The sequence below is a fragment of the Gadus macrocephalus genome, chromosome 3, assembly GCF_031168955.1.
Source record: "Gadus macrocephalus chromosome 3, ASM3116895v1".
Classification (NCBI taxonomy): Eukaryota; Metazoa; Chordata; class Actinopteri; order Gadiformes; family Gadidae; genus Gadus; species Gadus macrocephalus.
The window spans coordinates 12,434,910-12,461,339 of record NC_082384.1 but is presented as its reverse complement, the minus strand read 5'-3'; the positions used below and the strand labels follow the sequence as shown (position 1 = coordinate 12,461,339).

Genomic DNA, 26,430 nt, shown 5'->3' with positions numbered 1-26,430 from the left:
AAGCATAATAAGCATAATAACGACAACGTGTGTTACCAATTAAGAAGCAAATCCCTAAACGATTACCCAAAGATAAAACGTTGGGTAGGCAACACAAAGTGACCAGAGTGAATCTGCACCATTCAACTTCAGACAGTTTAAACTTAATAGAAGACCTCCATTGCTTTTTCATGTGCAAGTTTTGTTATTTCAAGCTGGCCTAGTCTAAACTTTGGAAATAAACAGCTCTGCTCCTCCCTCTTAAGCCCGTCCAAGCATGTTTTAATGAGCTCCTATGTTGAAAGTCCCGTTTATTAATGTGATAATATCGTGGATGGCAACCGGCTGTTGATTGGCCAGTAAAAGCTAGGCTGCAAAAAAAAATCCAGAATGGGATATCTCTGATTCTAGAAAAGTATTTATCTGCAGAGACGCGGGGCGCGTTCACCTAGGTGACTTCGCCTTCTAATGACTGTCACACTACATATTTAAGAGCACATTTCATACCAAAAAAGCTTGCATTTTGGAGCTGTAGGCTACACTAATCATCAGCGTGCGTACTGCAATGTTTTCTATCGCATTGGCAGAAAAGACGACGAGCCATCGCGAGCCCTGAGCCGAGGCTATCACGAGTCAACCCGCATTATTGTCTCTCGCGGTCTCCCCATCGGGCGAATTAAGTAGAGCAATTAACAAATACAAAAAGGGGATCTCCTGATTGAACCAGGCGTTGATTCTAATAACCGATTGGAGTATTATCTTTTAGACTCAACGCATTCAAAGCCAGATTCTGCATGATGTTCTTCCCATACCAATAGATCAAAGTGGCAAGCTGAACGTTTGTTGTGGGTGTAGTTTTCCTCACCTGACCAACCTCCGCGATTCCGTCAATACGGGGACGCTTGCACTCTGCTCCGGTCGAGTCGACTAGAGCGGCCGCTGTCTGCGCATCGGGCTCGGGGTCCCCTCGTTTCATCCCTCGGACGGCTCCTGCAGCACCACTCGAGTTGGGGTGCACTCCAGTCATTGTTTCCAGCTCCCGGTCCATTAGACCCCGGGACACAGGCAGCATGATGGATGCTACGTCGGTCGACATTAACATTTAAAATATTCTTAGGTCACCTGTCTTAAGTCTAAATTGGAAAATATTGTCAGGTATTCCCTGCCACCTAATGTACGTTAGCCAGCGAAGAAGCCTTTCTCTGAGCAGCCCAAAGACTCAAGTTATTATATTACCTTTGCTGCAGAAACCCTATAGTTCATAGCTTGCCCAATGTTTCTCAACGCGGCCTCGAACCGAGCGAACTGACAGATCCGAAATGAATGGGGTAATAAATCATGCAACGTTATCGAGATCGCAGAGATGATCGACACGGAACTATTTGGCAACAGCACGGTTGTGTCCGAATTGTAATTGCTCATAAACTACACCGAAACAACGTAATGCCTGGTGATAATGCAGCCAAGTGTTTTGCTGCTGAACACGCATATACTTCGGGCTTCCCAAGGCCTCGGGTTTTTCAGATCATAACAAACCAATTAGAAAAACAAACGGGTCGTCGTGAGCTATTGACCGCTATTAACCCTAAACACAAGATTGCCGCTTAAACGGCATAACATCCTACCGCGACCTCAAGACGAAAATCCCTAAACATGTCTTCCCTGATCGCTTTTTCCTCCCTGTGTTTCTGCGAGACTTTTTGGCCAAGAGAAGAGGTTACTGAAAGTCAATCCTCGTCAGGAGCTCTCTGCTGCCATGTTATTCCTTATTCTCTGCGTCAAATGATTTCCAAAACAAAAGAGCACGGAGCCGTCGTATTCTCTAGTCCCTCTCGCCTGTTTTTTCCTCTCCCCGATTCCCGGTATATGGTCTCGTGGCGTGTGCGCTTACAGAAGAGAATCGTTCTTCCCTCCCCCCCTCTTCTTCGTGTAGTCGTTCCCCGTTCCTCTCCGTCGTGTGCCCTCCTCCCTTTTTCCGCTCTTCCTTTGAACACAGGGCCAGGCAGCCATCAAATAAACGCAGTATGCCGCAGTGCTTACATTTCACAGGGCGCCGGGCCTGGCTTCCCACAATACCGTTGGAGATAGTGCTTTTTCTATATACACGCGACTGGTGCATCATTTCACCAAGATATACACAGAATGTTTATTTTAAAGGGAAGATATAATAACCAATTGTACAAATTCAGACGTGTAAGGTGTTACATTTGCAAAGCAGTCCAAAGTAAACGATTTAATTTTAAATGAACGCCAAAATCGTATTCCGTAGTTAGGAATATACACGCAAAAGGTTTATTAGAACCAGCTGCGTGAATCATGGAACAAGAAATGTGTGTGCCTCAAGCCATTTTTATTGCTTTGATGACACCCAGTGGACAAATTATCCAATGAAAAAACTCGCATGATCAGCCCTTTAGTGTGTTCAGAGTGTAGACTGAACAGTTGGCGTCAGAGATGATACATTTGCCTCGTGAAACTCTTTGTAAAATATGTTTTATAATAATTGTATTCGATCTTGCACCACACAACAGGCCAAACGGTGAGAGAATTAGTCCACAACATGAACTATTTATTGACAGTGAGCCCCCCTCCTGTTATTAAACTCGCTAGCAAAAAGCAAATAACAAAAATACAACTAATTAGCCCCTTTAAGTTTACTTTGTTGAGTTTTATTGGCAGAGAACGTGACTCCTTCAGGCTCCGGCCTGAAGGAGCAGGAAAAGCAGTGTTACAGTGTACTTCTAGTTGAACGTACTTTCAGTACACACACACACTACTGTGCTGCTTTAACTAAAGAGACCAGCACTCTCAGGACATGAACTGCTCACACACTGCTTCCATTTCAAATAAAACAAAAAAGGAAAAAAACAAAAAACAGGAAATGGATCAGCGAGTTCTGCTAAATTATTCAAAACGCTCCTCATTACTAACTCATTGTCCCGCTGTCATATTGAACCATTGCCACTCCGTCCTGAGTTTCCAGTGGGAGTGGGTCTTCTGGAGGCTCACTCAGACACGCTGTTGGCACGGTGACTCTGAGCTCCTGCCAGCCGTGAGCGAGTGGCGCCGTGTCCCGTGTAGTCCGTCACTGGCCCAGGCAGCCCTCCAAACAGGGCCCGTCCTGAGGCACGCAGGCCTCCGTGGAGCACATGAAGTAGACCTGCGGGCGGGACCACAGGACGTTGGTTGTGTGAGACTGCCAGACCCAGCCACCCACCCGCCTACAAGCAAGTACGCACACCCTTTTCCTCAGAGGGTTGCAAGCGTGCTGCAGCGTGCACATGTAGTCGCAAAATTGTGAATTGCAGCAACTTGATGTTTTACTTTCCAACATCCAGTTCATGCAATGTTAAAATGGTTGATATTCCAAATCTGCGATGTGTACAAAGCAATATTGGCCGGTAGAGTAATGGTCGACAGAGTCAAAACTCTTTCTGCAATTTGGCTTCTTTACAAAAAGCCAAACAGAAGATTGTGTACTAGCTCCAGATTCTTTGGACGGCTCCTAAATGCTGTTTCACAGAGTAAAGTTCAGCTTCATCATGTAAAAAAAACACAAGGAATATTAATGACATTCATTTGTGGCGTGTTCGTTTTGACAGTTCAACGCTCCGTCCTCACAAACGCCAAGCCAAATAAGGAAGCGACATGAAAGCAAAGCCATGTTGAAGCCAGCCGTAAAATCCCTCTGGCTGTTTAGAATGCACCCTGCCAAATATGTATACACACATAGCCTAAGGTGTAGACATTTACATCCCTAGGTGCATCCATTAGAAATGTAACATTGAAAACTCTAAGATGCCTATATTATGTTATATTCAACAATTAAAACACATCATCAAAGTACACCCACACACCTCTTGGTCCAGGTCATAAGTCTTCCCCTTCTGGAGGAACTGGAAGGTGGTGATGGTGAACCTGCGTGTATGGCTCTCAGGGGAGGGAAGAACAACGTTGTGTGGTGCCGGATCCAAGGGGTTAGGACACCTGCAGAGAGAAGGGAGCGCAAGGCCAGTCAGTCTGGGTCAAGAACCCACGGGGGCTCAGCCGGCTCCATGGTACAGACTGGATTTGAAGGGATATCATTAGGGAGAAACCTCCCCAAAAAGTATGCATCATGTTGATTTCATTAGGAGAATGTTGTTGTACTCATCATTACCTGTATGCTCATTTAATACAAACAACAAGTTTTGCAATTCTTTCGGGACCCAGAAAATCAGCAACACACCATGTAAACAGTGAATCCCAATCCGTGCGGTCGGCACCCTTGCCCCCCAACTCCGTGTTTTCCTTCCCTCCCCGCTGGCTCGACGGACACCAGAAAATACTCACTCCTTGTAGAGGAGGACCCACATGGTGGCTCCCGAGCGGGGGTAGGCCACGCAGTAATGCACCAGCAGCACCACCTGGAGGTCCGGAGGGTTGACCAGACGGACCTCCAGGTAGAGGGGCTGCCTCAGCAGCGTGCGCAGGGGCGCGTGGTACTGGGCGTGGAAGCTGCTGTAGTGAGCATCTGCAGGGGGAAGAGGACGAGGCCAGGGATGCCATTACCGGCTGGAACCAGAGAGGCTGGCTTCTTAATAGCAGTGTCTGAACACCACCATCAGAAACACTCCCACAGAGTTAGACAAAACGTACCTAGACAAAGACCTTTCGCTGGGCTGTACTTTAAACTCTATTTGTCTGAATCAGCAATATTAAAAAAAAAAACATGAGAATTGTCCTAAAAATTATGCCCCACTCAATACATTGAATTCAGGCCCCGCAGCGAGATAAGGAAATATAATTTCTAAAATGGTCAGAAACCCCAGGGGCCTGAGCTGGCACGAGTCCTCTCTCCGAACCACGATTTATGTCTTGGGAGAACAGAGAAGCAGCCCCGCGGCGCACACTCCAGTCCGCCTACCTTTCGCAATCCGAAGCTGAACTCCGAACACTCCCTGACCTTGAAGTCCAGGTCCCAGGGATGGAGTCTTGGTCATGTAACCGGCGGTGACCAAAGGGGGGCCGGGCTTGTAGCGACACTCCACCAGGATCCTGGGGGACGACACGGATCGTTGCTGTGGCGGTCACACAGGGTTCAAACACGAAAGAAAACATGGATGGGCCAGACATTTTTTATCCCCCTTCATATAGAGCTTAACATAAATAATAAGAAAACGGTTGATAAAAATCAATATTTGTCATACAATACAAAAATATTCTGTGTATCCCGTGAGGCATTTGCCAACGGGAATGAAACATTTGTGGATGTTTGAGTTGCAGAACCTGGCTGGTGAGTCTCTGGTGATGGTGCCATAGTCGAGGGTAATGGACTCCACTTTATTAACGATCTCCAAAATGTAGATCACCGTCTTGCCAATGACCTGTCAAGAGGGATGCGGCACACTTCACTGGGAACAAGTCAATACATTACTCAAGATAAAGACCTGGATCTGATACAAGGCTAGACACCACAGATATTCTAGTACAGATAGTCACTTATTTTAGTAGGACCATATTACACCAAATCCCTTTATTATATATTCCTTTAGTATCAGGTAATAAGTATTGGTTCCGCAATACTTAATCGTCAGGTAGACTTTTTTTTTAAGCCAGAAAGTCGATCTTTTGATACAGAGTTCTGTGTACAGTACTTTTGTGAAGACTCATGTCACGATTCAGATGCACAACATGGTCTTTGCTGATCCAAGTGTTGACTGTAACAAAATCTGACCTTTAGCGGAAGCAAATGAATTGTACTATCCTACAGAGGGCGCCGTGGTGTATTCAGCCAATCGTCACTTTACGTCAACATTCCATTTACTACAGTCACACTCGGGCCGGGACCCCGGCGGCTCAGGGTCCTTCCGCCCTGACCTCTGACCTAACTCGCACCACAACAGAGACAAGGAATACTGCCTCACAATATGTACACAGGACTATGGACACATTACAAACCCACCATCCTGAGCGCCCCGCAGCTGTCCATTGGGATCAGAAACAAGGCGTAGTCGGCCGTGACCCTCTGAGGCGTGCATGACGGGTGTCCAGGGGCGGCCAGCAGGGCGGGGGACAGAGGGGGGTAGGTGAGGGAGGCGGGCACGCTGAAGACAAAGTGGTGGTCAAGGGTGCACTCTGTGGTACAAGGGGATTGACCGCCACACACACACACACACACACACACACACACACACTTGTCAAAAGGTCATGTAAATAAAAAGGTGAGGTATGTCAGGAGGCAATTGATAATGAGACCCAAGGTGTCGAATAACCTTTTCAAATTGCATGTCACTGCAAGTTAAAACACACACACACGCACACGCACACACACACGCACACACACCTTGTGTGCGTGCGTGGTGTATGGGTGGTATGACCCACCATCCATGGGGTAGTGGCATGCAGGGGGGCGCGTATTAAAACAGCAGCCCAGGGAGAGGCACTGCGGCTGGGTCAGAGCACTCGTTCCACAGGGGAGGCGCTGGTCCTCAGGAAGGTTGCACCCTACGGAGACAGTTTAAGGGATCAATGTCTACCTTTAACTTGAAGGGACGCTGAGCCCGCCCAATAAAGCCATCACTTGACATGAAACCAGTCAGACTGAAGAATTTCCCAGTGGAATAAACGCTCGCCTTGAGCCGCAACGGCACGTAGTCCCAACACCTCCCGGGGGAGGTCTGGCTTGGCATGACGAGGGCGAGGCGTGGGAGGAGGGAGGCTGGCTGCAGGGCTGTCCGGAGGGACGGGAGGACCGTCGGCCACCGCCGTCCCGGGCAGAGGACGACTGTAAGGACACTGGAACTCCAGGATGCGGTCCCGGGACAGAATTACGTCCCAGAACCTGAGCCGTAACGACAGGGTTGTGGGAGTCTGAGGGGAGAGCGGAGGGAGAGAACGGGACATCACTGGCCACTACGGGACATCACTGTCCACTACAGGACATCACTGGCCACTACGGGACATCACTGTCCACTACAGGACATCACTGTCCACTACGGGACATCACTGCCCACTACGGGACATCACTGCCCTCTACGGGACATCACTGCCCTCTACGGGACATCACTGCCCTCTACGGGACATCACTGCCCTCTACGGGACATCACTGCCCTCTACGGGACACGTACAATACAATGGCGAGTCGGGGCAACCACAGAACTTCCATGCGAACATCATTGTGCAAGTACTGTACGTCAAAACTGCTTTTCCTATCTTTGACATGCCAGATATATCCATTTTGCAACTCTTAAAAAGCATTCTTGACTCATCGGCCCGGAAATGTACCAGTTCATGGGTTTCCCTTGACTGGGTAGCCCCGCCCATTCTGCCGTCGAATTGAATTCGCTCGGCAAAAGAGTCTGGAGAAGAGCAATACATTTCTTTCTGCTTCCGATGCATTTTATACGAGTGAATCACAAAGCTGGCTTCTCCCCCCCCCCCCCCCCGGCACGCTATTGGCTGGTTTAACACAATGACGACAGGGAAGCGGCGGCAAGCAGCCAAATGCGTACAGATTCAGTTGAACTAGGCCCGATGATCACGCCTCTTGAGCTGAAGAAAATGACCGCAGCTTCCCAAGAACAATGTGCAATCTACGATTGCGCCTGGTCTGGCAAGAGCCAGGCTAGAGTTTCCCCTCATTACTCCCCTATCCGGTAAACATGCATTCAGAAGCATCGACAATAACGGAGGTAGGAGTCCACAGGAGGTGGTCAGCTCTGACCTTTTGCTGGCTGTGGCAGGCTGGTATTGGAGACTCAAACATCAGTCCGGGCTCCTTGGTAAGCGACAGCTTGAACTTGCACAGCGGGGACACAGACGAAAGGGGCAGCCATGCCTTCTTGAAGTCTGCCGTTAAAGCTAGGGTTGAGTAAGGGTTAGTGGAGTGGAGCAGGTAAAATGGCTGGTTTCCCAGGAGTTAGGAGAATGCATGGCTCTAGCCCAGCTCCCGTCTCAACACATCCGTTTGTCTCCTTTACTCCCATGTTCCTGGTCAAGCTACGACTCTATGGAAAATAGTAATCGAAATAATATAGTTTTATACAAAGGATACAACCTTGTAGGGCTGGGCGATCAATTTTAGCGTCAGTGTTGGCGTCAAACGAACACAAAGCTAACATAATCAAGATTTGTTTGAATTTTTTTTATTCAATGTTTTATATAAAGGGCAAAACAGCTGGATACATATCTGAACATTTATTTTAGATTGGAACATTTTCTTTTTGACCATTTTGTGTATTTATCTAAGGCAAAATTTATGTTCTCAGTTACAAAGTTTTTTTGGGGGGAGACATGCTGAATAAGACAAGTTTTCAAACTCAAAAGTAATTGTTTGAATAATCGTGATTTTAATATTGACCAAAATAATCGTGATTATGATTTCTCCCATATTCTAGCAGCCCTACAACCTTGTTTATCTTGCTACTAGTAAACTTAAAGGGGGTTGTGGGTAGAATGTAGTGGCAACTAGCGGAATAGACCTGGCAGAAATGGATTTCATTATTAACAGTGTTTTAATTATTGCATGATCCCAATAAATCATGTATTCTTTGACTTAGAATCAGCCCTTTACATCTATGACAGTCAATATTAAGCCCCTTCAGCTTTTCCACTGACCTCTGATCTGGATGGAGTCTGGATGAGGAGAGGGCAGGAAGGCCGTCATCCTCTCGCTATAACACTGGAGCCTCGGGGGCTGTGGTCCGAGGGACCTCACAAGTTTGGAGGTTGAGGTCGGAGGTGCAGGGCTGGGAAACGGCTGGGACCCTGGAGTCATCGGTGTGGTGTGCCGAGGTGGATATGGCGGAGCAGGTGTGGGGGGGATGTGAGGAGCATCAGGGTGGTACCCACAGAAGGGCCGAGTATTAGGCGGGCAAAGTGAAGCGGGGGGTCTGTGGTCAGGACCAGATGGTCCCTTAGAACGCGTTGTCCTTGGGGTGGGGGTAGGAGTGGTAGGAGTGGTAGGAGGCTGAGAAGGGAGGGGCGGGGATCCATCAGAGAAAGATCTTGGGGTGAACACTGACCAATAAGGATAATACTGACTATATGAGAGTGGCTGTCGTGGAACAAAAAGCTGTCGAGGAGGAGCAGGGAAAGCAGGGTGGACAATGCTCTCGGGGCTTTGAGGGACTTGGGAGAATGTGTGCAGCGGACGGTACGACTGCTGTGGATTATATTGCTGGTCGTAAGGAGCCATGTGGGGTGTATGTGGTGGGGCTTTCGGGGGACGTGCTGTGGTGCTTTGGTCGGAGGGGGAAGGTGCTTTGTGAGGGACTTGGGAGCCGTACAACGGCATGTAGGGCTCATACCCATAATAAAAACCCTGCCGAGGAGGCCATTTTGGATCCTGGTTCACTGGGTCCACACTGGGGCCAGATGTTTGCTCCACGGCAGGCGGCTGAGGAGGGGATGGGGGTGGATGGGGGGAAAGCGGCTGCTGACCAGGCCCCGAGTAGAGATGGGGGAACTGCGCTGGAGGTCCAGGAGCAACATCTGGAGAGGGTCGAGAATGGCTTTTGGGCTGGGGCCCTGGAGGGTAGACCAGGGGGAGATGAGGGAACCGGGGCCCAGGGTGAGGATAGTTCAGGGGGCTCGGAGGCCAGATCACCTGCCCCTGGGTCATGGATTGAGGCGGTGGAGGTGAGGCAGTGGTGGGCACCGGTGCAGGAGTGATGGGGTCGACAGGAGACAGTGGAGGGGCGTGTGGAGGAATGGGTACGAGCGGGGGAAGGAGAGAGAGATCTTGGCAGGAGAGAGAGAACTCTTGATAATCCTTCAGCACTCTGAGGTGGAGACCCTCCTACAACACCAAGCAAAAACAAAGCGATCAAATGATAAAACCCTTTTGGAATGCCATCAAGATCTCTTTGTGGTAAACCAGTCACTCAAAGGGGAACTTACTTGAGCCTGTAGACAGGGAGCATTGAGGGGAATATAGAAAAGGAGATTTCCAAGTGGGGCCTCTGTGCGGAAGGCACACTTCGGAGACACAAGCGGCTCCCAGTCGTCCTTCACTGGAAATATATCTTCACTGACTCACTCATAGCAGGACATGATACCAAGTACTCTATGATGGGAAATTACCTAATAATTATATTTCACATCATCACAATTGTTCAATTGCGAATTTAGACATGCTACTGATTATTCTTGCCGTTTAATTACACTTGACTTAAAATATCTCCTCTGCCAACGCATGACCCGATTACTGAATTAACCTGGCGCCCTCCCATTTTCCAAAAGGGTGCATATAATCCATAGCCTCGATTGCTTTCAATGGGCCGCCGGCCATTGAAAGTCCCTCCCAAAGCTAAACACATGATAGCACCATGATAGGCCTCAGTGCGTGGGGCAGCAAGTCCAAGTTCAGGATGAACAAGGGGCGCCTCAGTCTGCAGCATTTAAAAAACAATGCAGGGCTAAGGAAGGTTTAGCAATGGATGCAACAAACACAGCCGTTTTATAAGAAATGGACCATATAATGATAACAATGTTGTTGCCCAACTTTCCACCAAATTGGCATGAGCGCAGTGAGCAGCATTTAACTTTAGAATCCGACTAGCTGGAGTTTTTGTAAATAACGTAAGCCTGTGTCCTTTGGCGAAATCAACTGCTGCCCAGCGAAGGCTGAAGTACAGTCTCATAATATAATCATAATATAAGTCATAATATAATCCAAGCACAAAACGGTCAAACCAAAATTCCTTTACAACACCAGCGTCACACACACCTATGGTGCCCAGTGAGGGGATCTCCTCATCTGTTCCATACATGTGCACGGACACCCCATAGGGTGAGCAGAGGGCCCACGGGCGAGAGAGGGTTAACGCTCGAGAGGGAGGGCTCTTCTGCATCGGACAGGAGAGTCTCAGCGGGCTGTCCCACCACAGCATCGGCAGCACATAGCTGCCGTTCTGAAACAGACAGAGAGACGTATGGATCCACTTCATTTCTACCACTCATGCATATCTGTTATTGTCTCCGCATTTAACAAGGGAGAGAACGACAAAGTGAAAAAGGAAGCAATGCCAGTTACCATGGTAAATTATCTGGTGATCAGCAGTAATGAGAAGAAGAGGGATGTTGGCCTGTCAGTAGTTGCTGTTACCTGCTTGGTCATGTAACAGCCATCATAGGGAGCTTCCAATACCAGGCCATTCCGGGAGGCCTTCACCGAATAACCACAGTTTGGTGGCAAGTGAAACACAGAGATGGGGAAATCCCCCTCTAGAGAGGATCAAAAAGTGGTTACATAAGTAAATGGTATTGAGTTACACATTTATTTTTTATAGTATGGCAGAGAATCTTCTGATCGTATTTGGATATAAGATATGTCGTTCAAGTTAGAGAATGTGAGTAAGTAAGAGAAGGTTTTGAAAAAAAAGTTATTTATAATCGAATAAAGAATACATTAGGTTGTTCCCATTGTTCAGAATAATATGATGATAGGTATGAAGGTATTAATGTAGCAAAAGTCTGTAACACCTGTAACTGCAGATTTTGTATGCGTATACACTAAAGTCACAAATGTTTAACAGTAAATTTGAAGTCGTAAATATTTATTTTGCATTTGTAGTCGAAAGTCACAAATGTGCAACGGTACATTTAAAAGGCACCCAGTGCAACTTTATGTAAACATTCAATGAAAAATAAACATTCAATTTCTAGTCTTTTTTACACGTAGTAAGTTTCAATAACTCCATACCATTACATATCGACATTCAATGAGCAAAGATGAGACGTCGTTGTGTGGTGAGAACTGATAGAAAATCGTAAACAACAACAATCGCCGGTGGGGAGAAGCCATTTTTCCATTGACTGGAAGCCTGCTTTATTTATTGTAGGTTACAAAAAATAAAGAAAATGGCGGCATTGTTGTTGTTATCGATTTTCTATCAGTTCTCACCACACAACAACGTCTCATCTTTGCTGCTTGAATGTCGGTATGTAATGGTATGGAGTTATTGAAACTTACTACGTGTAAAAAAGACTAGAAATTGAATGTTTATTTTTAAGCCTCGAAAGTTGCACTGGGTGCCTTTAAAGTAGTAAATATTTGTTCTACCATTGTGAACACAAAATAGGGTCTACGAGTTCACAAGTCTGTGTTAAAGGTGCACAAAGCCAATCCTGTGTATCACAACTTCAAAGAGTCATGCAATTGACACTTTTGCTGCAATCATTGCAGCGCAGTTGGTGCAAAACACATTCGCAGACATAATCTGAGAACATGCCCAAAATGTGTGCATTCGTAAACCCAAATGTGAACTAATACATCAGAAGTTGCACATCTGTGAAAATGTCCTGTTGACTCAGCATTTTAATGAGCGAGCACAAGTCCATCGTTACAACTGCTCGAATCTGCTCCTGCAAGTCTCTGCTGTGGTTTTTTTTGCAGGTAATTTTGCAACACGGTGATACATGTGTAGCAAAAGTGATTTGTATCCGTATGAGGCAGAGCGTCCGTGGGCGGGACAAAATTGCAGCATTAACCAATGAAAGTCGCCGGCAGGGAGTGCATTTTTCAAACTACACTTGGACCATCCAAGCAGACCCTTAAAATACATTGAAGGACACTTGCGGCATGTTAGTTCAACGGAATTCCCCGCAAACTATTGCATTAAGTAATTTAAATTGACATAATGCAAGTCCCCTGCCGGCGACTTTCATTGGTTGATGCTGCAATTTTGTCCTGCCCACGGACGATCTGCTTCATACGGATACGTATCACTTTTGCTACACTTCATAGGCTACCACAAGTTGCAAAAGTATCCGCAAGAAAAACAGCTGAGACTCGTAGCAGCAGTTTCGAGCAGTTGTATAACCAATGGACTTGTGCTCGCTCATTAAAATGCTCATTGAACATAGCGATCTATATTATTTCATTTGTGAGGAAATATTTCACAGATGTGCAACTTCTGATGCATTAGTTCACATTTGGGTTTACGGATGCACACATTTTGTGCATGTTGTTCTCCGATTATGAAACACGGGTGTGTGAATGTGTTTTGCACCAACTGCGCTGCAATGATTGAAGCAAAAGTGTCAAGTGCTGCTGCATGACTCTTTTAAGTTGTGATGCACAGGATAGGATTTGTGCACCTGTAACACAGACTTGTGAACTCGTAGACCTTATTTAGTGTTTACAATGGTAGAAAAAATATCTACATCAAATGTACTGTAGAGTACACATGAAAAATAAATATTTAGGACTTCAAATTTACTGTTACACATTTGTGACTTTAGTGTAAGCGTACAAAATCTGCAGTTACAAGTGCTCAAGACTTCTGCTACAATAATACCTTCATAGATAGGATCTGATCCAATGGCACCATTAAGGCAGAAATGCAAAGTAGCAGCACACGTTTACTTGCTTCGTGCTGTTCCGTTATGGTACGAACACACCAAACGCGTAACCCGCGTAAGATTTACGCGCGTAACGCAGCTAAAATGTTGCTTGACCATTTTGTGTCAAAAATGGTCCTACGTACGCAGCTACGCGCCTGTGGCTGCGCTGGATTTAGGAGTCCGAGGAAGGAAACCCAAACGCCGCCGTGTTTGGGTGCATGATAGAGCTTGGACCGGGTTAGATTAAATAATCTCAGATATAAATAACAATAATCGGGTTAAATAACTTCACATGGTGTGTCTGGTGTGTTTCCAGCATTCGTAGTGTTGATCAGCAGAGATATAGTCCGCCAAGACGTTGAGGTTGCTTAGCAACCAGAGACTCTGTCCATGCAAGTGAACAGAGCGTTCCCTCTTCGTCATAACTATCAAACCAAACATCCTTCACATTCACCGAGCGAACATTATGAAAGTAAAATGCACATTTCTCGCTAAAAATGTTTACATAAACGCATTTAATGGCGTAACTATGTTACTATTTCCACCCAGAATAAAGAAAGATGTCGGCCGTATGCTTCTGTGCAAGCGTCACTACTCTCTGCCAGTGACGTCGGGATTGGGCAACGCGGCTAATCGTCATGCGTATGAGCGTAAAAAGTTCAATTTTTTGAACTCCGCGCGTATATATACGCAGCTCATACGCCGCTAACGCGGGTAAAATGCTTTTTAACCATTGCTTTAGCGCATGTAACGCATCTACGCAGCTCATACGCGCGTAAACCAATGGTTCCCTATGGAAAAATTGCCGATTTTATACGCGTCTATACGCGGGGTACGCGTTTGGTGTGTTCGTACCTTTAAGCGACGGCTTATGTTAAAGTTCAATGTACATAAATAAATAAAAAGCCACGCCCACCTCTTTCCAGAAACAATTGTGAGAATCCTTGTCCAGAGGCCGTCAAAGTCATGGTGGTGTCGTGACACTGAACCAAGGGCCTCATAGCCTGCCATTCCGAAGAGGGAGTAGGCCTGCCGTCTTCAAATGAAGGGCCAAATATATTCCCCTTGTTGATTTCCTTAAAGCCTAGTGAAAAAATAAACATTTAAAACAACTACATTTTGCTCCGGTGGAACATTAACCTTCAATCGTTAATTTACAAAGTTGTTGTTACCTGGGTAGTCTGCTTGATAAGCACTAGCACGATGTCTGTCGGAATCTTTTGTATTTTGCTCACTGCCAATTCCAAACTTCAGAGAGACTTCCGATGCCCTCTGCTCATATGTGTCCGGATCTGCAAGCTGTTTGGGCACACTTGAACGATGGAGGGTCGGTGGGCTCAACCCCGCGACCCACGACCGCTGCTGTGGAAGAGCTGAGCGGGCAGGTCTGGGCAGAACACTGCCCCGGGTTGGGAGAGTCTGCCGAGCATTTACATGGTATTCGCTCTCCACGTTATCTCGAAAAGCAGGCAACCCAAATAATGTCTTTAACTTGATGACTTCACTCAACGAAAAACTTAAATGTAGATTGTCAAAGGTTAAAGTTACGATAAACAAAAACGTGGATATTTTTCCATTCCGTTTGCCAGACATCTCTGAATACAGGGGTTTGCTTTTGCTCACGTGCACAGAAACGTCACCTCGCACTACTAATTAACAATCATTTAAGTAGCCTATCATGACTAGGGATGGACATGGATGGTGGTCTTTTTAACTTACCTACTGCGTTTCTTCTCTAGAATATAACTTTAGGATCAATGCACAAATGCCAAGTCATTTTAACAGTTTAATTATAATAACTCTTTAACCTGATTGTATACACAGGTTCATCCTCATTCAACCATTAGGTTTTCTATAACTGGGAAAAATACACACTTTATTAGATTGTTTCCTGATTTCAGTAATTTAGGACCACAGAATTAACTTAGTGGCAGAAATATAATAAATACACACTTCAGAGAAGAGCATACAGCTAAGATCATTCTATGGCCCTTAAGTGTGAGATATAGCTGTGCAAATAGAACGCAATACTTTTTTTTCAACATGCCATTTAATTCAAGATTGCAGAGCAGCATCTGTTTCAAAAGCAATCAGAAACAAAGGTTCAGTATCCATGGAGATCAGCTTTTCTCAGCAGGCCTCCAGACCCATTACATTGAACCAATAGCTGACCGCTTTATAAACTGACTTACATAGCTACAAACAAAGCATATAATCAATATTTGGAGCAATTACAAAATGTGCTGTACAAGAAAGCAGGTGGGTAGATATAGGAATCAGAAAATAATCGAAGCCCGTGCAGTGACCTGACAAGTGAATATTTACGTTGAAGTAAATAAGTTAGGCCTACATATTATACTTAAGGCTCCTATGTGTAGACCGTATTGCCCCCCTTTTGAGTTTACCTTTTGTTGCTACCAAAATTTAAATCAGAGTCTTGATGCTTGCTATTTCTCACTGAGCATTTAGTGACTAGACCATCGGCCAATAATATCAATCAATTAATCTCAGATCAGGAAATAAGTAATCGGGCCAACTTGTGAGGTTTGGTGTGAAAACTGTCACACATGAAAATCAGGCCTCGGTAAACAAGGATACAAGCAGCCATAATCAGAGGGAAATTATATGAAAAGAACAGCTTATTATGTTGTCCAGGAAGAATAAATCTAATTAGAGGGCGCCCCAAAAATCACGAATTAATTATCTGCTCACATCTTTCTTATTTTTGGGAACTTTGACTTCCTAGATTATGCATTATTCTATATATTGTGTGTTCCCTCCTTGTCCTCTGCTCTGCATTGCTGGTTCAAGCCGTTGTCTTTTTGAACAGTCTCATTATTTTTACATGATTCTGTAAAAGTTCCTTTTCACTTTTTATCAAGTTATTGCAGTAATACAATTACTTGATAATAGTATTTGTCATTCTTAACAAAGATAGGGATCTTCTTTGGGGTCGGGTTACTAATTTCCGTGCTACTTTATCATGAGGGGCATTTAAGTAGACCTAGTTCTAGTTAAAGTAGCCTAAGTTGAAAGAAAAATGAAAAGTAGCCGAAATACAAAAATTCTTAAGCGCAACAATAATCACGAAGATGTCGATTGTGAGAAGAGAAAATGTTCGCTGTTGTGCAAACTTTGAAAAGCCAGTCCCAAACGGCGCGCTGTTGTCAGCAAGCAACAGTGATGACGCGGTCACACCATGGACGTGTAGTGTTACACAGGGAAAGGAACCGGCGTCTCCAGCTTTTTGGAGAAAATGTTGAGGATATGGGTGGGGTTTTGAAGGAAAGGGAGGGAATGAGCGGAGGGAGAAAGTAGGGTGATGTGTATCCTGTGGATCCGCCGCTGTTGAGTGTTTCGGATTGCAAACAATTCTCGTGCGTCAAACTGCATACAGGTAGGACCCATCGTTTGTTTAAAATTTGAACTTTTCCCGCAGGAATCTTATTTCGCTTATGCGCTCATATTAAGATATCCGACTAAATGTGTTTAGGAATGTTTTCTTTCTACTTTTGTTAACCATCGGCAGATTGTTGAAACTCAAGAGTCGCTGCTCGACAACGCTTGCAGAGATCTGCTCATTAACACTTTGAACGCCAAAGTAAATTGTTATAGAGGAGGCGTGTCTCCAAAGGCTTTGAAATACCGCAGTGTGTAAATAGATCAACTCAATAAGCTTGTTTGTGTGCATACAAGACGTGCCTATAATTTTCCGTCGTCATATTCTCGCGCTCTTTTCATAGCGGACTAGGAACAGGGCCCGGGTTCAAATGACCACGACCTATTGTACATAATGTGATATCTGCCTGTTCTGAGGTACCTTGAAGTGTATAGCAAATGATGTATCCTAAGAAAAGTATAATGCATTTACACAATTTTGAATCTTGAAGCAACTTATTGCGTTAACGTTGTAGCCTGTTGTAATTGTTCTACACGTTTTTGTTTTTATCAGGTGATGTTATAGACCCCCCTCCACTCTTTGGGGTGTTGTTATCAACTTTGACATTTCAAAGATAGTTTCATTGATAATAAATAGCTTTTGGACGAGGCTTAATCATCTGACAGACGAACCAAAAACTGTTGATGTAAACTTGATGACATTATTTCGAAAATCGAAAAAAGCTATCTAAGATAATTAGGCCTATTATACTTTGGATTTTGATTGTGATTTGAATAACATTTGATTTAATTCATTACATTTGATTTGATTGCACATTACTTTCAATTGTGTTGGGTCAACTGTTATGTTTTCAGCCATTTCAAGGATAGTGGTGTGAAATGTCCCAGGTGGGCCTGAAGCGAGAATACAATCTGTAAACAAATGGGTTTTGAGGCAAGAAATGTGATTTCCCCTCATCTACTCACAACATATATAGAGATGCTATATAAGTTGGCTTATTGATAGCATATGTGGTTTGTATTCTTTATTTCGACACATGTTCTGGTGGCTCAGTAGGCCTCTGCCCAAGCAGAGGCCTATTGTATTGCCCAAGCTTCAGTGTAACATATTAAACATATTATTCATCCATGCTTTGAATGAGGAGCAGAGGAACCCGGGGGATCGTTGCATGGTTGTAAGCAGGGGTGTGTGTCAGTGCAGATGGGCCATGCAATTATTCCTAAACACAGTGTGAATGCGACGTCTGGGACAGGTCCTAACTCGCTGCAGCTGCCCTTATTCCCTCTGTCTTCGGGCCGTTATTTCCTTCTACTGTGGAATTGGAGTTGCATATAAACTCTCTCTCTCTCTCTCTCTCTCTCTCTCTCTCTCTCTCTCTCTCTCTCTCTCTCTCTCTCTCTCTCTCTCTCTCTCTCTCTCTCTCTCTCTCTCTCTCTCTCTCTCTCTCTCTCTCTCTCTCTCTCTCTCTCTCTCTCTCTCTCTCTCTCTCTCTGTGTGTGTGTTGAAAACACATTTTCTACATAAATACCCCCCCCCCCCCCCCCTTCCGTTGGATTGTGTTATCTGTGTTCAGTGAGCCATCATGTTGATCCTGGCCGGGATAGTCCTCCTGCACATCACCACCATCATCCTGCTCCTGGTGGCCACCTTGGATAATGTAGGCCTGCTTCATCAGTATTACTACTATTGATTATACCAGGATAATGTAGGTGCTTCATCATTATTACTACTATTGATTATACCTCGATAATGTAGGCCTGCTTCATTATTATTACTACTACTGATTATACCTGGATAATGTAGGCCTGCTTCATCATTATTACTACTACTACTGATTATACCTGGATAATGTGGACCTGCTTCATCATTATTACTACTACTGATTATACCTGGATAATGTGGACCTGCTTCATCATTATTACTACTTCTGATTATACCAGGATAATGTAGGCCTGGTTCATCATTATTACTACGATTGATTATACCTCGATAATGTAGGCCTGCTTCATCATTATTACTACAATTGATTTTACCTGGATAATGTGGACCTGCTTCATCATTATTACTACTACTGATTATACCTGGATAATGTAGACCATGCTTCATCATTATTAGTACTTCTGATTATACCAGGATAATGTAGGCCTGGTTCATTATTATTACTACTATTGATTATACCAGGATAATGTAGGCCTGGTTCATCATTATTACTACTATTGATTATACCTCGATAATGTAGGCCTGCTTCATCATTATTTCTACTATTGGTTATACCTCGATACTGTAGGCATGCTTCATCATTATTAGTACTACTGATTATACCTGGATAATGTAGGCCTGGTTCATCATTATTAGTACTATTGAGTTTCTTTGGTTTTTCTTCCCACAAACAACTCATCTATTATTATTTTGTTAACAAGCAGACATTGGACTACTGCTGCAAGGCAATTCATGTTACATATGTTGTGATTTTATTTTAGGTCCTCACATGTGGATTGACTGTGTGTGTGTGTGTGTGTGTGTGTGTGTGTGTGTGTGTGTGTGTGTGTGTGTGTGTGTGTGTGTGTGTGTGTGTGTCTGTGTGTGTGTGTGTGTGTGTGTGTGTGGTGTGTAAGGAAAATAGTACAGCATTCCTACTGCATTAAGTTCTTCTGTCACCTAGGGGCTGCGGTTCTCTGCATTCATTCTGCAGTAGTAATTCGCATTCCAAAAGAGAACCACTGTAAGGTGTACTTTGACGTCCACAGGCTTGGTGGATGACCGATAAGCTGTCCACAGATGTGTGGGGACGCTGGGTGCTCCAAGGGAACGACTGGCACTACAAGGAGCTGAACCTCGCCGACTACCCTAAAGGTGACCCCCACCACACAGAATGATCCTTCTCATAGCCAAAGCCACACAAGGGAATGTCCCGGGTACAAACACAAAATAACTAGTGTCACGTCCAACATGTTTTGAGAGTAAACAACATTAGATTGTTGCTTTGGGGGAACAAGGAGTGTATCATCCTCACTTTTGTCTCATCTTGAGTCAGATGTATGCATTGTATGCATGCACAATAGGTTGAAATAGCCTTTTCACTGTGTGCTCTGTTTCTGCATATGTAGTCAGTACAAACATCACGATAAGCACTTATTTATATACGACTCTTCATAGAATTGCCTCTACTTTAGCAGTAGCCCTGCCACCTATGTCTCACATTGACGATGGTTGATCCCTGACAATATACACTGATAACCACTCCTGTAGCCATCTGCAGCACCTTTGAGGTCAATAAATATGGCCCTTAGAGTGCCCTTGTTTGAATCAGTCCACTTACTATGCTCTTTCTGAAGTTTGCTGTTCTCTTTGTCTCCCCCTACAGAGTATCTGCAGGTAGTGCAGGCCACCTCTGTCCTGGCCTGTATCTTTGCCATCTTGGCCCTGTTTGTGTTTGTGGCTCAGCTGTTCACTCTGGGGAAAGGACAACGTTTCACATTCTCGGGAATCCTGCAGATGCTCTCTTGTAAGTAAAACGTGTCAGCTTACCCATTGAAAACAAAACATGCACGCTGTAAACCTGTCTGAGCAGTGTCAGTGGTGTGCCTGCAGGTATTTTTGGACCGGTTATTGTAAGTGTCAATACCCCCCTCGAGTTTTCCTGCAATATTAGTCATGTTCACAATTCACATCGTATTCACCCACTGTGAACATGAGCAGCCGTGTTTGACAGTCCAAGATGTCCAAGATGCATACACACACACTCACAAACCACAAGATGTTGAAAGACTATACTATATATCACTATATATCAGTATTCCAACTGAAGAACACAAACACAGATCCACAGCGTAAGGCTCCAAACCAATGTCTGCCATTTGTAAAGCGCTCATGAAAATGTGATCAAACCGGTAGAGCCGTGCTGCAATATATAACCATGGCAACCCCCTTCTGCCTCCCTCACCTGGGCAGGCCTGTGCATCATGATCGCCGCCTCGGTCTACACCTCAGAGTTCAAGTTCCGACAGGAGGGCGGGTTTGGACACAGCTATGTGCTGGCCTGGATCTCCTTCGTCCTCACCTTCATCCTGGCCGTCACCTACATCGTCCTGAGGAAGAAGAGCGACTAGGGGGGGGGGGGGGGGGTGGGGGGAGAGATTGGTCTTGGCTGAAAATCATTTGGGAAAGATTTATTTTTTATTTTTTAAAAGGGGTTGAATTGTATTTGTCTTTCGATGTGTTGAACCTGCCACAGATGTGAAGATGAAAGTCTAGATGAAGTGGGGGGGGTTGAGACGCTAGTTAGGCTGTGTGGGGAGTTTTCCGGGGTTAGGAGGGGGATGGCGGGGGGTATCGAGGCATTGGGATGGGGTAACTCGAAAGGATAGATGTGATGGAACGTAGTAGAGTTCCTGGGTGGGCGAGTTGTCTTAATTCCTCTTTTGTGGCAGCATGATCCTATGATCATAGATTTACCCGTAAATAATTTGATGTGTATCGCCACTGTGCCTAAAGACATTTAGAGAGCGATGATAAAAAAAGATCTATAACTGAGCCCATAGCCATTTCTTTTTGTATAGTTGGTGAAGCTAGGAGGGGGATGTATTAGTCATAAGCGTTTTCTGAGTATACAGCGAGTACCATGGGGTTACCTGTGATTACAACGTTAGTGTCGGGACAGTGGTACTGTATTGAAGAACACAAAGCAGGGCAAGAGAACTTCCACATTCCCACTGCAGTACTGGAATCAGGAAAGAGTCCCCATGGCTTGACGCAGCGTGTACTACAAAGTTGTATTGCTATTTGAAGTATATGTGAAGTAAAAAAGTGGAGTATATCTTACCTTTTTATGTTTGTGTACTCTGTGGCATTGTAAACATTTATAATATTTGTATACTTTTTTGAGTTTGAGACCATGTTTGACTGTTGTTGTGTTGTAGTTGGCTGCTATCTTAGTAAAGTACATATCATTTGTACGTGTGAACAGAAAATGAATGGAGGACAATGGGCTTTCCCGCCACCATAGTACATTGTAAGCCATACCATTTATTAATAAAAAGAAAAAAAAGAAACACGACTCAAACCAGTGTGCAGTGTATACATCATCTCCTAAAACGTTAACAATAAATAAATTGTGTTGAATCACACAACAAGCCTCCACGGGCAAAATAAAGCTCATTCACCATTAGGGTCCTAAAAGATTAGTGGGTTCAAATGTTGCAACGTTCAACTTTGAGAACACGACAGCCCGGTGCCGTTGCGGCCGTCTCAGGTTTTAAAACCGGTTCTAGGGCACCAGGATAGTGGTGGTGGTGGCGCCCCGGGCAGCTGTCAGGGGAGGCCCAATCGGGACAAAGCAAGAGTATTGTGTCAACTCTAAAGAGAAGAAGACTAATGCGTGATGGCTCCTGATGCGACAACCTTCCCTCGGGCCCTAAAACAGACCGCACCGCCCACAGGAATGTTCCATTGTGGCACTCTCCTGGGGGTGGGAGGGGAGAGGAACTGGAACCTTGAATGGGACTGTACTAAATTCCTTGTCCAGAGGGGGTGATTCGCTCCTGGACCACCAAGTGGAGGAGGTGGTTCTGCTCAGCTGAGAGATAGGGCCTATAGCAAAGACACGCACACACACACACACAGGCATTCAAAACAGTTACACAGTTGATATGGGAAAATTAAGAAAGTAGTGGAAACGGGCTTCGTCTCTGGTGTGATGGAAAGGCTTGAGGAATGCTCACCACAGCTCAGTTTGAAGAGACTTCAGGGATTCTGTGTCTTTTTCCTGGCAGGCCATCTGTAAAACACATTTGCCATGACATTCGGCATAAATAAAGCCTTAACGGCAAAGGCAGATCACCTGGACACAGTCTCCTCCACACTACTGGTGCTCTCCTCCTGAGAGCTACTCGCTCCGTTTGTTAGCCTGAAGGATTATAAAAAAAAATGCCTCAAGGCTTACTATAACTAAGTGCACTGTATATCCACACATAATATAATACTGCATAAAGCATGAACAAATATACACTCGTAGACATCTCGGACGCATACGCGTTTAAGTAGCCGTTCTGCACTCGTATATATTATGTGTGCATGCGATGCAGATGTATACGTTATTTTCCACTTCCTAAGAAAGGAAGCTGGAAGCAGGAAATCCTGTTGGCTGTGCAGGGAGCTTGGCTTTGTTTCTCACCACCACTGACTGCAGCAGCAGGAAGACCGTCTCCGGCAGGAAGGTGGCTGTGGAGCAGAGGAGAGAAGCCCTTCAGCTAAACGAGTAGAACGGCTTCGCTCCAAGAGCGCCCTCAGCGGCGCTAACGACGGTACTCAGCGCGCGTCCTCAAATTCCACCCCTCGAGCCCGTGACGCCAGCGAGCGCCAGAATCTGGTTTGAACCGGCCCCTTGAAGGGTGGAACGTCACCAGGATATTACTACATCTAGAGAGGAAAACTAAGGGATATATTGTGCAGGAATTCAACCTCTGTATAGGAATTCAGGTTTTCTGTGGTTGCTGGTTTCAGGAGAGCAACGCGTGCGTGTGCGTGTGTGTGTGTGTGTGTTTACCCTGGCTGTGCGGGTCGAAGGACTCCCAGGCGTACCTCTCCAGGGTCTGAGCGTGCTCTGGCAGCAGCTTCTGGGGAGGGGGCTGGGAGGATGAACAGTGTTCGTCAAAGCAAAGCTCGTCAGTTGTACAGACAACGTTTTCAACCGGACCAGATGAAGAAGGCTTTGGGTCAGGGCTACTGGATCCAATGCATGATACAAGGCCTGTCTGGTATTGCACAAGACCTGAAATCTGTTCAACGTTTAGCCTTCTCTAAAGTACGAGAAATAATGACTTGAATGACATTTATCTCAAATGATTCATTTAGGGCCGTGTGCATGAATTCATGTCGAGGAGATTGAGTATGTATTTATGGATGCGAGGGCTGTCCAAAAAAAGTTGGGAAATACAATGTGGGTTGATTGTAGAGGGGGTCGATTTGATAGCATTTGAGGGTAAAGATATATATTAATAATGATATGTTAAATATGAACAACACAATGATGTACGGTTAGGCCGACTACCCCACCGGACTCAATTAGAGCAGGAAACGGCCCAGTTACTGTGGCTACGGAAATGGCAGGAGAAACACCCTACCTAAATGTCCACCCCAGGTCATAACTGTCCCCGGGATTCTGAGAGGCACTGAACGGCCTCATTTTTGTTTATGATATGAAACCCTCAAGCACAGAGAACGTTGTGACAATGGATAAAGAAAGTGCGTTTGCGTCAACGATGCAGGGGGCTGAGCCTCCGTAGCCTGGGATGGGTACGTCAGTGTGACATCACATCAGAATGACAGCACTGCTCAGGGAACACCACCCAGACAGCAGAGGAGCCACGACGGTCAATGCCTTGGGGTGCGTGAATGATAACCACGATGTGAGTAGAGCTGGGCAATTAATCTATTTTTTATTCTAATTTATGGTTTAGGACGTTTCTTTTTTTTTTTTTTATATATATATAGCATTCTGCCCTTCCATCGTAAATCACCGCAAACCACATTTGATCATGAGCGCCTTCTTGTGGACACAACGGAGCAGAAGGGACATGCTCTGACGTTTAAGGGATTCAAGTAATTTCCTACCATCAGATCAATCTTTGGACACATTTTTTAGATGACTGCAATCCATTTTTTTTTATCCACCACAATAATAGTCATCTTTCCCTTAAAATGTATTTCAGTATTCTAAGAAATAGGACCAACTATACTCATATTGGTAGGAATATGTTATGTGTTATATGGTATATTTCATAATATTAGGGCCAATAATGTCCAATCCAAAGCTATATGACTCTACAAACCTGGCCTTCTAAAGGGTAAGTCAACTCCAAAATCCCTTTTTTCAGCTTGGTTCCATGTGGGTCTCACAAAGTGTGGGTGAACATTTTCTGTTTTATTTACGACTAAAAAGCATGAAGTTCTTTGTCCCGGTGCCTACCTCAAGAAACATGAGCAGCAGGACTCTGGAGATCTCACACTTGGCCACCAGGTCCAGGAAGGCCCCTGAGAGGAGCAGAAGCACGAGAGAGTCTCACTCCGTATCACGGGAACACCAGGGCCGCCTCGTGGAGATGCACACACGAGTTAGGTTTAGATAGCTACGGGACTGACCGACGGGGGCGTTGGTGCTGGGGAGCTGCAGCCCCCTCTCCTGACAGATCAGCTGCATCTCCGTAAACACCGTCAGCGCTCCGTCATAGTCCCCTGCCCAACACAGACACACACACACACACACACACACACAGCGTCAAATACAGCAAGGCATACACAATACACAAAGATATACACAATACAGCAAAACATACACAATCCACAAAAACATACACAATAAACAAAGACACACACAATCCACAAACAATACAAAGACACACAATACAATCCACAATGGTAATCTAAAAAATGACCCCCCCAAAAAGATTACTTGTACCCATGGGATACATTGGAGTAAATAATTTTGGTTGCGGTATTCCTTTAACCCAGAAGTTCTAGAGATCCCACCACCTGCTCCGCCCAGTCTGATAGGAGGATGAAGGAAGGCCGATTCACGCAGCGCTAGAGTAATGTTACACTCGCGGCTGAACTCACGGGTGAGGATCTTGCAGGTGGCCATCTCTCCCATGGACAGCAGAGCCTCCACGGGATTCTGCGTCTGGAGCTCGGCAGCCCTCTGGTAGTGAACCACGGCTTCCCCCGGTCTGTTCATCTCCTACCATCCCCATCGTCATCCAGATCGGAAGACAGACAGAGTTAGATTACTATTAAAACAATTTGGTAAGGCTTACATGATTGTTTGTGAGAACGGTTGTGAGAACCTACAGGGGAGCTAGATCTTAAAGGTGAAATATTATGCAACCAGGTGTGAGTGTGATGGTAGGGGGTATAATATGTCACCTTTAAGCATCATCTTACCTTGAGTGCGTTCCCCAGCTCTAAGGACAGGCTGGCTGCCATGATAGGCTGGTTCATCTCAATGTACACCTGCAAGGCATCAGTACATTGGTATTACACACCCGTCTTTGTTGGAATGTGGGCAAGAGAGCAGAGCTGGAATGCACAGAGGACACAATTCTCCAGACGGCAAAGCAACCTATCCCATTGATTTGAAGGTACATGAAGATAGGAAGGAAACACATAGCAACAACAGCACCATTCACCATGTCAGCTTTTCTCTAGTACCTACAAATACGTTACGTTACGAATAAATGTTTTATGCTAACCCTTAATGCTTGTCGTTCTTAGTTATTGAATTAAATGACAAAAGATGATATCTATATTGATATCAATATTTATATTTCACCAACTGCTCATTGACAGAGATACGACTGATTTGGTATTTTGATAAACAAAAGAGAGGGAAAATTCCTTTTTAATCTTTATGGGTATGACAGGCGAGTCTCGACCAAAGACTTGGACTGCTTAAGTTTCACCACTGCATCTAGACATCCAGAAAACCTCCACTTCCTTGTTGAAAGAGGGCATGTCAGGTTAAGCAGGAGGCAGGCAGGGGCGTTGGCTCTGAAAGCGGCGCGCTAGTAATGAGACAGAGCAGTGTGTGTGAAGGGAGTCCTTACCTTGATGGCGAAGCTGTAGCAGTTGAGTGCGGCCTGCAGGTGCTCATCAAATCCAGGGGCCTGCAGCGCGCGGTTCTCCTTCTCCGAGGACAGGAAGAGGCGGGCCGCGTCTGTGAGGGCCAG

At 45.3% G+C, this 26,430-nt stretch overlaps 4 protein-coding genes across 5 annotated transcripts in view; 1 reads left to right on the top strand and 3 right to left on the bottom strand.

Annotated features, from left to right (window-relative positions):
• Window positions 1–844: 844 nt before the first annotated feature.
• Window positions 845–6,471, bottom strand: LOC132454134 (zona pellucida sperm-binding protein 4). Its single transcript, XM_060047330.1, has 7 exons — window positions 6,343–6,471; window positions 5,924–6,096; window positions 5,248–5,345; window positions 4,886–5,016; window positions 4,312–4,492; window positions 3,837–3,966; window positions 845–3,139 (listed from the first exon to the last, which is right to left on the bottom strand). Exons 1-7 carry the CDS (start codon window positions 6,347–6,349, stop codon window positions 3,065–3,067), a joined length of 795 nt encoding a protein of 264 aa, XP_059903313.1. The 5' UTR covers window positions 6,350–6,471; the 3' UTR covers window positions 845–3,064.
• Window positions 6,472–6,491: 20 nt separating this feature from the next.
• On the bottom strand, window positions 6,492–14,958 carry LOC132454133 (uncharacterized). 2 transcript variants are annotated; one of them, XM_060047328.1, is made up of 8 exons: window positions 14,481–14,958; window positions 14,225–14,392; window positions 11,069–11,187; window positions 10,691–10,874; window positions 9,862–9,974; window positions 8,578–9,760; window positions 7,685–7,821; window positions 6,492–6,831 (listed from the first exon to the last, which is right to left on the bottom strand). In XM_060047328.1, the coding sequence occupies exons 1-8, from the start codon at window positions 14,899–14,901 to the stop codon at window positions 6,538–6,540; spliced, it is 2,619 nt and encodes an 872-aa protein (XP_059903311.1). In that variant the 5' UTR covers window positions 14,902–14,958; the 3' UTR covers window positions 6,492–6,537. The 2 variants fall into 2 exon arrangements, with proteins under 2 accessions (XP_059903311.1, XP_059903312.1); XM_060047329.1 differs by lacking the exons at window positions 9,862–9,974; window positions 11,069–11,187; window positions 14,225–14,392; window positions 14,481–14,958 and having other exon boundaries at window positions 6,501–6,831; window positions 10,691–10,824.
• Window positions 14,959–16,546: 1,588 nt separating this feature from the next.
• emp1 (epithelial membrane protein 1) lies at window positions 16,547–21,764 on the top strand. Its single transcript, XM_060046260.1, has 5 exons — window positions 16,547–16,705; window positions 18,282–18,365; window positions 19,456–19,561; window positions 20,073–20,213; window positions 20,660–21,764. Exons 2-5 carry the CDS (start codon window positions 18,291–18,293, stop codon window positions 20,815–20,817), a joined length of 480 nt encoding a protein of 159 aa, XP_059902243.1. The 5' UTR covers window positions 16,547–16,705; window positions 18,282–18,290; the 3' UTR covers window positions 20,818–21,764.
• Window positions 21,714–26,430, bottom strand: part of f8a (coagulation factor VIII associated) — a 9,335-nt gene continuing 4,618 nt past the window's right edge. The window contains exons 9-17 of the mRNA XM_060046231.1: window positions 26,308–26,430; window positions 25,646–25,714; window positions 25,322–25,442; window positions 24,848–24,940; window positions 24,675–24,739; window positions 23,253–23,334; window positions 22,881–22,927; window positions 22,429–22,484; window positions 21,714–22,297 (exon numbers count right to left, since the gene is read on the bottom strand). The exon at window positions 26,308–26,430 is cut by the window's right edge and continues 37 nt beyond it. Coding sequence (XP_059902214.1) covers window positions 22,216–22,297; window positions 22,429–22,484; window positions 22,881–22,927; window positions 23,253–23,334; window positions 24,675–24,739; window positions 24,848–24,940; window positions 25,322–25,442; window positions 25,646–25,714; window positions 26,308–26,430 — 738 coding nt within the window. The 3' untranslated portion in view covers window positions 21,714–22,215. The remainder of the gene's footprint in view (window positions 22,298–22,428; window positions 22,485–22,880; window positions 22,928–23,252; window positions 23,335–24,674; window positions 24,740–24,847; window positions 24,941–25,321; window positions 25,443–25,645; window positions 25,715–26,307) is intronic.

What these genes read in the sequence shown, in the direction of transcription:
- LOC132454134 (XM_060047330.1), bottom strand. An exon ending in ACCAGAGACTCACCAGCCAG is followed by an intron (nt 5,017 to 5,247) that starts GTTCTGCAACTC and finishes GTCGTCCCCCAG; the next exon opens with GATCCTGGTGGAGTGTCGCT. An exon ending in CTTATGACCTGGACCAAGAG is followed by an intron (nt 3,140 to 3,836) that starts GTGTGTGGGTGT and finishes TCCCGCCCGCAG; the next exon opens with GTCTACTTCATGTGCTCCAC.
- LOC132454133 (XM_060047328.1), bottom strand. Translation starts at nt 14,901, where the DNA reads ATGTCTGGCAAACGGAATGGAAAAATATCCACGTTTTTGTTTATCGTA. An exon ending in CTCCCTGTCTACAGGCTCAA is followed by an intron (nt 9,761 to 9,861) that starts GTAAGTTCCCCT and finishes TTGGTGTTGTAG; the next exon opens with GAGGGTCTCCACCTCAGAGT. An exon ending in CCTGCCACAGCCAGCAAAAG is followed by an intron (nt 6,832 to 7,684) that starts GTCAGAGCTGAC and finishes CTCTCCCCTCAG; the next exon opens with ACTCCCACAACCCTGTCGTT.
- emp1 (XM_060046260.1), top strand. Translation starts at nt 18,291, where the DNA reads ATGTTGATCCTGGCCGGGATAGTCCTCCTGCACATCACCACCATCATC. An exon ending in TGGTGGCCACCTTGGATAAT is followed by an intron (nt 18,366 to 19,455) that starts GTAGGCCTGCTT and finishes TGACGTCCACAG; the next exon opens with GCTTGGTGGATGACCGATAA. An exon ending in CCTCGCCGACTACCCTAAAG is followed by an intron (nt 19,562 to 20,072) that starts GTGACCCCCACC and finishes CTCCCCCTACAG; the next exon opens with AGTATCTGCAGGTAGTGCAG.